Source organism: Camellia sinensis, chromosome 5 (assembly GCF_055761805.1).
Source record: "Camellia sinensis isolate YWXY chromosome 5, ASM5576180v1, whole genome shotgun sequence".
In the NCBI taxonomy this organism is placed as follows: domain Eukaryota; kingdom Viridiplantae; phylum Streptophyta; class Magnoliopsida; order Ericales; family Theaceae; genus Camellia; species Camellia sinensis.
The window spans coordinates 199,187,370-199,200,375 of record NC_138965.1 but is presented as its reverse complement, the minus strand read 5'-3'; the positions used below and the strand labels follow the sequence as shown (position 1 = coordinate 199,200,375).

At 39.0% G+C, this 13,006-nt stretch overlaps 1 protein-coding gene across 4 annotated transcripts; it reads left to right on the top strand.

Moving 5' to 3' along the window:
- Positions 1 to 214: 214 nt before the first annotated feature.
- LOC114261716 (Tetratricopeptide repeat (TPR)-like superfamily protein) lies at positions 215 to 12,719 on the top strand. Of its 4 annotated transcripts, none has more exons than XM_028202012.2 (7): positions 215 to 1,014; positions 9,523 to 9,745; positions 9,833 to 10,315; positions 10,907 to 11,113; positions 11,275 to 11,412; positions 11,518 to 11,706; positions 12,370 to 12,719. In XM_028202012.2, exons 1-6 carry the CDS (start codon positions 392 to 394, stop codon positions 11,701 to 11,703), a joined length of 1,860 nt encoding a protein of 619 aa, XP_028057813.2. In that variant the 5' UTR covers positions 215 to 391; the 3' UTR covers positions 11,704 to 11,706; positions 12,370 to 12,719. The 4 variants fall into 4 exon arrangements, with proteins under 4 accessions (XP_028057813.2, XP_028057816.2, XP_028057815.2 ...); XM_028202015.2 differs by having other exon boundaries at positions 248 to 1,014; positions 12,304 to 12,719; XM_028202014.2 differs by having other exon boundaries at positions 258 to 1,014; positions 12,379 to 12,719.
- The last annotated feature ends 287 nt before the right edge of the window (positions 12,720 to 13,006 follow it).

Sequence of the window (13,006 nt, the reverse complement as noted above, 5' to 3'; positions counted from 1 at the left end):
GGTGACTGATGGTTAGGGTTAGGGTTAGGGTTAGGTTTTTGGACTGAAAGAGACGGGTTGGGAGAGAAGAGGAAGGTTATTTTGGTAGTTTCATTTTAGGATTGAAATGTAATAAAAAAAAATTCATTAAATGTATGTAAAAAGAGTAAATGGTGTGTGCAAATAGCGGCTCCCCATGATACTACTTCTATGTCCAGATAATTTCAGTTGTACCCTCTAAACCATCAAAATTACCACATTACCCCTCAACCCAACCCAACCCAACCTAGTTTCAAAGCAAAACAGTTGAACCTCCAAAACCCTAGTTGCTCACTTCACTGAAACCCCCTACTCTCTCTCTCTCTCTCTCTCCCTCCCCATGAAATCTCTGTGCTAGACAGACCAATAATCAATGGCGTCAATGGCGATACTAACAAGATCACGAACGTTCCTCAAATCCATAAACCACGACTCATTCAAATCGATAACAACCTTCGCATTTCTCTCTCAGGAGCCCCAACTTGCCGAAGCACCACCAGCACCAGCACCGCCGTCTGCGGCGGCGACACCACTGCCTCCGAACCCGGCCTCAGGCAGTCCACTCTACAACGAGAACTGGCGGAATCCAATCGCGAGCTCGACTGGTCTGGCTCAGTCCCTTATACCGCTAGGGTTCTTGAACCAGACGCAATCGACTCGCATCCAAGCCCTCTCGCAAACCCTAGATGTTCCGTCGCTCTTGAATGTGTTCGCGGATTGGATGACTTCGCAGCGGTGGGCTGATATGAAGCAGCTGTTCGAGTTCTGGATCAGATCGCTTGATAAGAATGGGAAGCCTAACAAGCCTGATGTGAATTTGTATAATCAATATCTTAGGGCTAATGTTATGATGGGAGCTTCGGCTGGGGAGTTGTTGGATCTGGTGGCCCAAATGGAGGACTATTCGATTACGCCCAATACTGCTTCGTTTAATTTAGTGTTGAAGGCGATGTATCAGGCAAGAGAGACCGAGGCCGCCGAGAAGTTGCTTGAACGGTAAGCTTCAATGATCATAGTCGATTTTGGATGGTAATGTATTCGATACTTTAGTTAGTTTGGTGAGCTTTATGAGCTTCCTGAATTTGATTTTTCAATGAAAAATAGGGTTTTTAAAAATTAAGCTTGGCCTTTATGTACTTTGACTTGCAGTGGTGTGAAACCTTGAATTTGCTCCTAGAGAAATGGTTTCCAATTGCCTTGCATTTGCAGGATAATAATGTAAGGTTACCCCAACCATGGAGAACCTCAAGTGAGATAATTAGAAGAACTCATCAAAAAAATGCAAGTACCTCAAATTAAAAGATTAGGCTTAGTCCATTCAAGCAAAGGTAATAAGAAAATATTACAGAGGTCAATTCAAGTTTAGTGTGCAAAAAGTGTCACCAAAGTGATAAAATGTTGCTATTAAAATTGAACAATGACTGTAAGAAAGAAGGAAGGAAGCATGGTTTGGACTTTAAGATCTCAGGATTTAATTAGGTGGGTAAATTTTAAAAAGAAAAGAAAAGAAAATGTGAATGTATTTAGTATTTTTATAGTTTGGTGCTTTTGGTCTAAAAAGGATTGACAAAAAGAGAAGAAGAAGTATGGAGAGTTAGGGATTGGGTTGAGTTGGGTGACATGAAGAGATGCTGAATAAGGACCGTCTGATCTCACAAATAATGTATCTTGAAAGTCGCAACAAGCCTCATCAAGAAGTGTCAAAACTCCAATCACCACAAGAATAAAGGAACAAATTGAAAAAGAAAAGAAGAGAACTTGAGATGAGAAGAAGGAGAAGCAGCCATGACAGTGGAACCATGGAAGAGAGAGAGCAACCACCATATGGTTTATCAATCAACCTAAAAGAAACGCCTTCTGTGTATATCATACATAGGTATTTACTAATGAAAAACGTATGACACTTAGTCCTTGCATATTTGCATGAACCCATATGTCTAATATCATATCCAGTCATGTGTAGCATGGGACCACTAAAGTGAGAGTGGACATGGACCTTAAGTATAGCTTGGCAACAGCCTCTCTTACTGGGGTTCACAAATCTGCTCCAGAACTGTGACCCCGTGGTTCAGAGTAAAAATTGAGTTGGAACAATGTTCCCAATTGGGATGGAACCTCTTGAATATGTGAATCCCAAATAAATAGAAGACATCAATCAAGAGAAAATCTTTGCATCCATCAGATTATAGGAAAATTAACTGAAATTTGTTCTAGTACTTCGTAGTAGTCACATAATAGTTATTTATATTTGCAGAGAAAAAAAAGTTTGCAGTTGACACCAATCTCTAGTACTTATTCATATTTTAATGTATATATTACAACTAAAACCAAAGAAAATATCCTGACAATATATTATATATATATGTAATATATGAATACTTCTATAAGTACTCCCAACCTTAGATTCTTCTATGTATCCTCGCTCTTGTGCTCCCACCCCACCCCTGCTTCTGCTTTTGTTTGTGCAACTCAGTATATAAACACCCCTACACTAAGTGCAACAATAGAGAATAGAATAAAAATACCCAGTTGTGCAAAATAAGTAAAATTAGATAGAAGAAAACAAACAAATCATAATAATACAAGCTACATCTGATAATCATTTTCAAAAATACATATATATGTTAAATAAGTCTAAACTCTAAACTATGGTGCTAGGATATTTGAAAATCAATTTGGTTTCACTATTGGTAGAATAATTATTGAAGCAATTTGAGTATTGAGGTGATTGACGAAAAGGATTAGAAAAGAATGGATTTTTGTTTTTATTTATTTGCCATTATTATTATTTTTTTGGTTTTGTGGGGTAGTGGTGCTTGGGATGACACTTATGAGTTTTTTACACGCTATAATCTTGTAGTTGTACATGTTTTAGTAAGAACAGGATATTATTTGTATGACAGGATTCTAACTTACTAGTGAGCCAGATCAAAAAAAAAAAAAAAAAAAAAAAAAAAAAAATTTACTACTGAGCGGTGAAACTTTAGTGAATTTTTCAACTAGAATAGGCTTTTGCCTAGGGTTGTATTGTTTTGACTGGCTTGGTCAGGAATATAATTTTAGGTGAAAATGAAATAATGAAACTATGTCAAAGATCAGTGGTCAAGACTATAGTGGAATCCTGGAGTAAGCACACTGTGTATTCAACTGATGATCTATGAGGGGGATGTTGGAGGGAAAGGCAAAATGAAGAATGGAACTTCTTTTAGGTTATTCGACATCTGCAACTTGTCAAATAAAAATAGTCTAAATAGATATATGATATATCTGAAGATGGAGATGCATCGAACTGTATTCTGTTAAGGCAGTCAAGAAATGGCTACCAAATGGGAGCCATATGGAGAGAATACAACGATAATTGACAAGACCTGACATTCGAAAGTATAAAGTTAGAAATGTGTAGTTTCATGAGAAGTTACCTAGTGCTTCGATTTTAAGCTACATCCTTGCCTTTTTCTTTTTTGAATTCCTAGTTGTGACTTTAGCTGGAGTGGTCATCATGTCTATCATGCTCTTCTTTCACAAATTGGCCCCTTTCCTTGTTGAACCCCTTAAGTTACCACAGACCATTATGTTTGTTAGAATATATAGTAAATGTTATTTTTTGTGTTGAGTGAGGGTACTATGGTCATATTGTATTCTATATATTTGCTGATGTTTTAGGTTTATAAAAAGAACCAAGAAACATACGTTTAATAAGATGTACCGTCTTTTCTTTGTTCCTTCTCTCTTTCTCTCTAGCCCTAATCAAGTTTTGCATACTTTTACACTTCAACTTGGTATCAAAGTTTTGATTCAACCTTATCAAAGTGTTCTTCAGTCACTCACTATTCCTTTAAGTTGACAACGATGTGCTGACGTCATCTTCCATATGATGACGTCAGCATGACGTCACACACTGTACAGACGAAGTGATCCATTCTTGGTTGTCTTCCTCTTCTGATCTCAATGGTGATTTTTGTGGATTTTTTTTGAAACCATCTGATGTGAGTTTTCTATTTTAGCAAGATTTTCGAACTAATGGTGTCATATTTCTGATTTGCGATAAAGCTCCTTACTCAGAGTTATTTGCTTGTTGAAACCTCTTCCTTGGGAGCCGAAATAGCCCTAGGACATCTTTGAGATTGTTTTTGCTTCGTGTTGTTGCTGGGTCAATTTTTGACGATATCTGGTGGATTTGCGTTGTTCGGCACCTTTGTTTTGGCCTTGGTTAATCATTTTGGCTCTTCCTTTGGGCTGGTTGGCTGCTTGCTGGTTACTGTTGGTTGGTAATTTCCTTACTCCACTCTGTTCTTGTTGGTTGATTGTCCTTGTGTTTTGTTTTTTTCCTTTTGCATCTGCTGGTGGTTCTCCTTCTCATGGTTGAGCCAAAACATGATGTTAAATCTTCCATAACTAAGGATGATGAGTTCCCAAGTCTATTACCACTAAGAAATTGAATGGTCTGAATTATCTAGCTTAGGCTTATGCTGTTAAGATTTCTTGCGTGGGAAGAAGAAGTCGTGTTTTCTTACTAACCTTCCACCTGCTGAGGATGATAAAGGTTATGATGATTGGTTGAGTGAAGATTCTTGTGTTATAGAATGGCTTTGGCATAGTTTGGAGCCTAATGTTGCTACTACCGTTGAATTTTGTGACACCTCTAAGGCCATTTGGGACTCCTTTGCTGAGTCATTTTCTAATAAGAGTAATGTCTATTGAGTTTATGAGTTATATGAACGGATTTTTGCTACCTGCCAGTTTGGTCGTTCTCTTCCTGACTATTATAGTGGCCTGAAGACTTTGCGGGATCAATTATTGTAGCTCCGACCTTTTACTACTGATTTGGCTCAACAAAAGAAGTATTGGGAGGAGTTTATGATTGTATCCTTACTTATGGGCATAGATTCTGATCTACGGGGTTCCAAAGATCAGATTCTCGCCAGTAAGACTTTACCTTCTACTGCTAATGCCTATTCTTGATTGTTGTGTTCTTCTTTGGGATAGGTTTCTTTCACATCTGGTTCCTCTCAGCCCTTGTCCTTTTCTGCCTTGATCTCTAGCAGTAGTGATTGAGGGCCTCATCGAGGTAATTTTCCTGGCAGCATTAGTTCTCGTGGATCCCATACTGGTTCCCGTGGTTCTCGTGGTGGTTGTTATTCTCATGGTTTTCGTGGTGGTTGTGGACGTGGTATTGGTGCTTTATCTCGTGGTGATCAGAAATGTGCTCATTGTTGTGTCTTGGGTCATTTTGAACCTTGGTGTTGGCAGAAGTATGGTAAACCTGATTATGTGTATTAGGTTATGGATGTTCCATCCTCTCAGTCGACTTCAGTTCCCTTTGGACCAGGTGCTTCCCCAGTTGATTCTCATGATGCACTCACCACCCAGATTAGCGAGCTTACTGAGATAGTATATTCTCTTTGTAGTACTTTTCCTTCATCTTTTACTGCTACATTAACTAGCTCAGGTAAAATTGCATGTATGGCTTAATCCCCTCAACGTTGGTTTTTAGATTTCGGCGCTAATTCTAATATTTTTGGTAATTCCTCTATTTTTCATACTTTTCGTCCTATTACCCGTAATATTTTACTCGCTAATGGATCCTCTTGACCTGTCCGTGGCCAGGGCACTCTTCAGCCCACTCCATCTCTCTCCTTACCCTCTAGTCTCTATGTCCCGTCCTTTCCTTTTAATTTGCTTTATGTTTGTCAATTAACTAAAGTTCTACAATGTTCTGTAACCCTTTCTCTCTCTTCTTGTGTTTTACAGGACCTCCAGACCAAGAAGATGATTGGTTTGGGGCATGAGAAGGATGACTTATATTTTTTTGACACTGCTGGTTCTCCTTCTTCTGGTTCTGCTGTTTTGAGTGCTACCGTGTCTCCCTTGCAATGGCATTTCCGTCTGGGTCATTTATCCTTAGCCAAGCTTAAGTTAGCTATTGCGGGTTTAAGCCATTTGTCTCAACTTGAATGTGAAGCATGTCAACTTAGCAAGCATCACCGTAGTTCTTTCTCTAGTTGTAGTATTAGTCGTGTGTCATTGTCTTTTGATTTAGTCCATGCCAACATATGGGGTCCCTCTCGCACTCCTACTATTAATGGCTTTTTTTTTTGTTATTTTTGTGGATGATTATTCTCGGATGACTTGGTTGTTTTTATTACGGCAGCGTTCTGACTTGCTCCAAATAATTTCTAAGCTTTATAATGAAATTTTTACTTAGTTTGGAAAACACATTAGGATATTTCGGTCTGATAATGCCTTAGAATATGTGCAATCTATTATGAATGATTTTTGTGATGCTTCTGGTATTATCCATCAAGCTAGTTGTGCTCATTCATCGCAGCAAAATGGTTTTGCTGAGCGGAAACACTGACATTTGCTAGATGTTGCTTGGACCTTAATGTTTAACATGCATGTTCCTAAACAATTTTGGGGTGATGCTGTGTTGACTACATGTTTCCTTTTTAAACCGTATGCCCTCCGTTGTTTTACGTAATCAGTCTCCTTTCTCTTAATTATACCCCAATTGTTCTCCGTTTCCTCTTCTTCCTCGTGTTTTTGGTTGTGGCCTTTGTCCATGTCATTGATCCGAGGTTGGATAAATTATCTCCCCGTGCTCACAAATGTATATTTGTCGGCTATTTCCATACACAAAAAGGTTATTGGTGTTATCATCCCGAGTCTTGTCGGTTCTTTATTAGTGCCGATGTTACCTTTTTTGAGTCCACATCTTTTTTCTCCTCATTTGGTCAGCAGTTGTTAGCGGATCTTATCTCTTATCGTGAGGGAAAGACATCCGTTCCAACTTTTACTCTTTCGATGCCCTTTGTTCCCCCGTCATCTTTCTTTGGTTTGGATTCTTCTCCGTCATCTCCTTTACAGGTTTATCAGTGTTCCCAAGCCCGTCGCGTGGTTTGTTATGGCCTGGCTATTTCATCTTCTGTGTTTAAGGTTCCTGCCCCTTCTCTAACTATGCCATCTGGTGATGATTTACCTATTGCATTGCACCGAGATAAACATACTTGCACTCAGCATCTTATTTCTAATTTTGTTTCTTTTGCTTGTCTTTCCCTAGTTTTCACTTCTTTGCATATAGCATGTCTTGTCTTTCTATTCCATCTTCTTATCAGCAAGCTATGTCGATGTCTGGTTGGAAACATGCTATGGATGAAAAGATGAGTGCTCTTCATCAGAATTAGGCTTGGGAACTTGCACCTCTTCCTTCGGGGAAACCTGTTGTTAGCTATCGTTGGATTTCTACTGTTAAGTATCTTCCTGATGGTATTGTTGAGCGGCTTAAAGCCCGTATCGTGGCCAAAGGTTATACTCAAACCTATGGCGTTGATTATCTAGAGACCTTTTCCCCTATAGCTCGCCTGAATTTTGTTTGGATTCTCCTCTCTGTTGTCGTTAGTCAGTCTTGGCCTTTATATTAGCTTAACATAAAGAATGCCTTTCTTCATAGCGATCTCAACGAGGAGGTCTATATGGATTAGCCCTTGGCTATGTTGTTCCTGGTCATGAGCATATGGTTTGTCGGTTATGGAAGGCTTTGTATGGTCTCAAACAATCTCATCATGCTTGGTTTGATCGTTTCAATACCGTTGTGCTTGCAAATGGGTTCTGCCGTTCCACTTCTGATCACTCTGTTTTTGTTCGCCACTTATCTACTGGGGTTATTTTTCTCATTGTTTATGTGGATGACATCATCATCTCTGGCAGTGACTCTGCCGGTATTGTTGATCTAAAGCTTTATTTGGGTAAGCAATTTCACACAAAGGACTTGGGTAATATGCGGTATTTTATTAAGCTTGAGATTGAGATTACTCGCTCCTCTTGGGGTTTGTTTCTTTCTCAACGTAAGTATGTTCTTGATCTTCTTGCTGAAACTGGTCTTTCTGGGCACTCATCCCAATGATATTCCTATGGACTCCTCGGTTAAACTTGATGGTGAGACTGGAGAGCTATTTTCTTAAATTGGTCAGTATCATCGTTTAGTTGGGAAGTTTATTTATCTTACCGTTGCTTGTCCGGATGTCAATTATGCCCGGAGTGTTGTTAGCCAATTTATACATGTTCCTTGTGAACCCCATTTTGATGCTGTGTGGAATCTTGCGTTATTTCAAACGTGCTCCAGGTCGCGGTTTACTTTATTGTCCTTTTTCCTTGACTGTCATTGGCTTTAGTGATACTGATTGGGCGGCAATCGGATTGACCGTCATTCAACATCTGGATGTTGCACCTTTGTTGGAGGTAACATTGTTACTTGGTGTAGCAAGAAATAGCCAGTTGTTGCTGGTTCAAGTGCTAAGGTTGAGTATCGTGCTATGGCGCATACTGCTCTGAGATGTTATGGGTTTATTATGTTCTGCATTATTTTGGTATTTGTGTTCCTACTCCTATGAGCATGAACGGTGATAATCAAGTTGCTATTTTCATTGCCAATAACCCCGTGTTTCATGAGTGTACAAAGCATATTGAAGTTGACTGTCATTTTATACGGGATTTGTTATTGTGTTAGCAACTTGTGACACTATATGTTTGCTCTGATGATCAATTGGGTGATATCTTCACCAAACCACTTGATCGTTCTTCGTTTTAGCTTCTCTCTGCCAAGTTGGGCATGCTCGATCTCTATGCTCCAACTTGAGAGGGAGTGTTAGAATATATAGTATATGTTATTTTTTGTGTTAAGTGAGGGTACTATGGTCATATTGTATTCTATACATTTCCTGATGTTTTAGGTTTATAAAAGGAACCAAGAAACATACGTTGAATAAGATATACAGTCTTCTCTATGTTCCTTATCTCTTTCTCTCTAGCCCTAATCAAATTTTTGCTAACTTTTACACTTCAACTGTGTCTATTCAATATCTATGCTGTTATTCTGGTCACAGCAGTATAAACCTCTTTTTAAGTGTGGATACTTTTGTCTACAAAATCAGGACTTGAAGCTCAGATTAAGTCCATGTGATCAGATGTTTGCAAAACTAAACTGAACTTGGTGCAAATCACAGAAATTGAAACCCTTCAACTATTGCCTTCCATCACTCACTCCCTAATAGGCTCTCTGCCCTATGCTTTTGGGGGGCTAGGGGCAGATAGCTAATGGGGAGTTCTCATATTGTTTGGAGTATTACAGCAATGTTACAGCCACGGAAGTAGGTAACTATCATTTATGTTGTGAACTTAGATACAAGTTTTGGGCACATGATTTGTCTACTTGTTAAATTTGCCTTTCCTCATCCTTAAATTTCAGAAGTTATTGTAGTTGAGCTATCAATGCATCCAATTTTTCTTTGAACACCTAGGCGCTATGTTACATATTTCCTCTTAGGAGGGTGAGTATGGAAGAGGCAGTTTGTTCCCCATTTGGCATTTTCTTGATTTGTATAAACCTCCGATGGCTGTCTATATTAGTACTGAAGGTTTTCTCCTACTCCTATGCTGGGAACCAATATCCTTTTCCGTTCATACATTTACTATCTGATGGATGTATGTTTACTTTGTTGTCATCAGGATGCTGCAGACTGGTAAAGAATCTCTGCCTGATGATGAGTCATATGACTTGGTTATTGGCATGCTGTTATTGACAGACCAGATTGACGCTGCCCTAAAATATATAGATTTGACTTTAAAATCTGGGTATATCCTATCAGTGAATGTGTTTACCGAATGTGTGCGAAGCTGTGTTAACAAGGGGAGGCTGGATACATTGGTTTCGATTATTGAGAGGTGCAAGGTATACACATCTTCTTTTAGTTAATTGTTAAATCTTCTATCGTAGTTGGTGCATTTTCTAAATACATGACATTTTGGGCATTATCAGAAAATGGATCAGAACAAAGCCCTCTGTCCACCCTGGAACCTGTGCAACTATATTGCAGATGTTGCAATGGAAGAGGATAGTAGTGAGTTAGCTTATTATGCCCTGGAATTCATGGCCAAATGGATTGCACGAGGTGAGAATGCAAGGCCACCTGTTCTGCTCTCTGTAGATGAAGGACTAGTCGTGTCTGCACTAGGAACTGCTGGCAGGACGTACAATGCTAAACTCCTTGATGGATCATGGGCAATCCTTAAGCGTTCGTTGCGCCAAAAAAAGGTTCCAAACCCGGAATCTTACCTCGCTAAGATATATGCCCATGCTTCCTTGGGGAATCTACAGAAGGCCTTTAGTACTCTGCATGAGTTTGAGACTGCTTGTGGAAATTCTACTAAGGAAGCTGAAGAGGATCTACTGTCTCCATTTACCTCTTTGTATCCACTGGTTATGGCATGCTCCAAGGATGGCTTTGTGACTTTAGATTCAGTACGTCTTTTATTCCTCAAACACCATATAACTTCGTGTATACTGACTCATCTTTTGAGTTTCTATATTGTTGCAATGTCCTGTTTTGTTGATTCAGCATTTCTCGTATTACCTCTTGAATTTGTTTCAAAGTGATGCTAAAAGTAAATTGATCAGTGTTCATTTTATTTGTTCTTTTGATTAATCTAAAGAGATTTTGAAATGCACAAAGCCTCTCTATGCCCTTTCCTGCCTTCTTTTTATTCTTCTTTTGCATGTGGAAAACAAGAACCAAACAATATTTACTAGTTTTTTGAAGAATGGATACAACACATGTTGCTAAGAAATAGTCGAAAAATTGCCTACCGTATACATGAGCACTGGTATGTATAAATCATATACCATTTTAATTTTAATTTCTTTTCTTTGCTTTTCTTTTTGTGTGCACGCATTTTGTATTGTGTTATTCAACGAGATGAGATGACTGTTTCAGACCTTGGGAATGATAGTGTTTCTGTTGTTTTCTTGTGTTGTTGCTTGGTTATGCAACTTTACTATTATTTAAAATTTTTTTTAGCTTGTCATGGATTGCACTGTTGAAATGTTACTCAGGTCTACTATCAACTGGAGAATTTGAGCCAAGCTGATCCTCCTTACAAATCTGTTGCTGCACTAAATTGTATAATTTTAGGTTGTGCAAATACATGGGATGTTGATCGGGCCTACCAGACTTTTGAAGCAATTGGTGGCGCATTTGGGTTGATCCCCAACATCCATTCATACAATGCTCTGATGTGTGCGTTTGTAAAGCTCAACAAGGTGGACACCTATTCCCCCCTGCCCACACACATGCACACACGCACACACGCACTCACACAGAAAACAATGGAAGAAAACCCTCTTCCAAACATGCCTTATAAACTAGGTGTTTGATATGATGACCTTTTTTAGCACTAGTGATGGTCTTTTTTCTGTGGCAGACATCTGAAGCTTCGAGTGTGTTTGACCACTTAATAAGTAAGGGCGTGAAACCAAACTCGACAACGTACTCTCTGCTTGTCAACGCTCACCTCATTAAGCGAGACCAAAAAGCTGCTCTCTCTGTTATCAATGAGATGGTAACTGTGTTCTTCCCGTGTTTTTAGATAGCTGGCTTTAGTTTCTGCATAGTCAACTGGTTTATGCAACCAAGCTAATATATTGTGTGACAACCTTATGGGCAGGTAAATTCAGGATTTGAACCATCAAGGGAAATGCTGAAAAAGGTCAGAAGGCGATGTATACGAGAGATGGACTACGAGAGTGATGACCAGGTCGAGTCCCTGGCTAGAAAGTACAAAATCGGAATGGGTTTGGAGAATCGCCGGGACTTGCTGTTTAATCTCGAGTACAGCACTGCTTACACATGATAGGTAACTTCTGATACACAGGAGGAAATACATGCGTCATTTAAAATGGTTTCAAATTCAAGCTTTATTTGGTCTGTTTGGAAACCATAGCGAAGGAATTTTATTATCAACCATCATTTTCTTCATTTACGCTCCATTTGTTTAGCTTGATTTTGGTGTCTGTCTGGAAACATAGCAAAGGAATTTGATTATCAACCATCATTTAATTACATTTACACTCCATTTGCTTGGGCAAAAAACTTTTTCCACATTTTTTGGCACTTGGTATGATGTAAAACAAAAGTCAACGGAAAGTAAGCTTATTTTGACGGAAAATGTTATCCAGTTTTGAGTGGTGGAAAATGTTTTCCGGACTGAAGTCTTAGCACTTGCACCGCCATAACCACCCCAACCTCCACCCTGCCATGATCACCACCATGACGACCTACACACCCCCCCGCCCCCACCTTGTCACCACCGCCGCCACCCAACCACCACCTCCACTAGCACATTTCAAAGTGGGAACCAAACATCAGAAAATGTTTTCTGTCGAAACAGTGTTCTGTTCAAAAGATGCATTACTAAATAGTGGATACATAAACCTTTTAATTTTGTCAGTAGGTCTCATTTGAATGATTCCATCTTGATGTCGAAGTTTAGACGGTTCTGATGAGGCCTTTTTGCTAGTCGTTGCAGCTCAGGTGACTTGCACTGGGGCATCTCAGCACTGGTGAAATCTGGTTTGCCAATTTCTCTAATTCTTTCTTCCTATCTAGTCATTTGGTGGACATTCACCCCTGTTTGTAAATTATCAGACTGCCCAATTTTGAGCACTGGCACGACGAACATTAGGATCGCATGCCACTTCTGTGGCCAAATAGTTGTTTTTTTTATCTTCTTTTTTGGGGTTCTTTATCGTGAGGCAGTCAAAATCGAGGCTAGATTTTTGAATGTCGTTAAATAATTGTTGGATCATCTAGATAATCGAAGATGTTCACTGAGCTATCACCATTGTTAATATTAGTATTGTTTTTGTTTGGGTGGATGTTTTATTTTGCTATATATTGTGGATTTTATGTTTATGAGTTCATAAATGCTGATTGATGGCTGGAAAAATATATGAAAACAATACCTAAAAGGAAAGGAAAGGTACTCCAGCTTCAAGAAGATTAATGTTTTACTAGACTTATTTATGAAAAGCAATAGCAAGTTTTGTATAGTCCTTAGATTGAAGTATTTGAAGAACATCTGTATCAGAAGATCCTACTGTGATGTAATATGTTGGATTTTAGTATTTGAGAATGGCACTAACAACATGAAATTG

Bases quoted from the DNA above. Each gene is read 5' to 3' on its own strand.
- LOC114261716 (XM_028202012.2), top strand. From the start codon at position 392: ATGGCGTCAATGGCGATACTAACAAGATCACGAACGTTCCTCAAATCC. The intron at 9,746-9,832 runs GTATACACATCT...GGGCATTATCAG, and splicing joins CGATTATTGAGAGGTGCAAG to AAAATGGATCAGAACAAAGC. The intron at 11,114-11,274 runs GTGGACACCTAT...TTTCTGTGGCAG, and splicing joins CGTTTGTAAAGCTCAACAAG to ACATCTGAAGCTTCGAGTGT.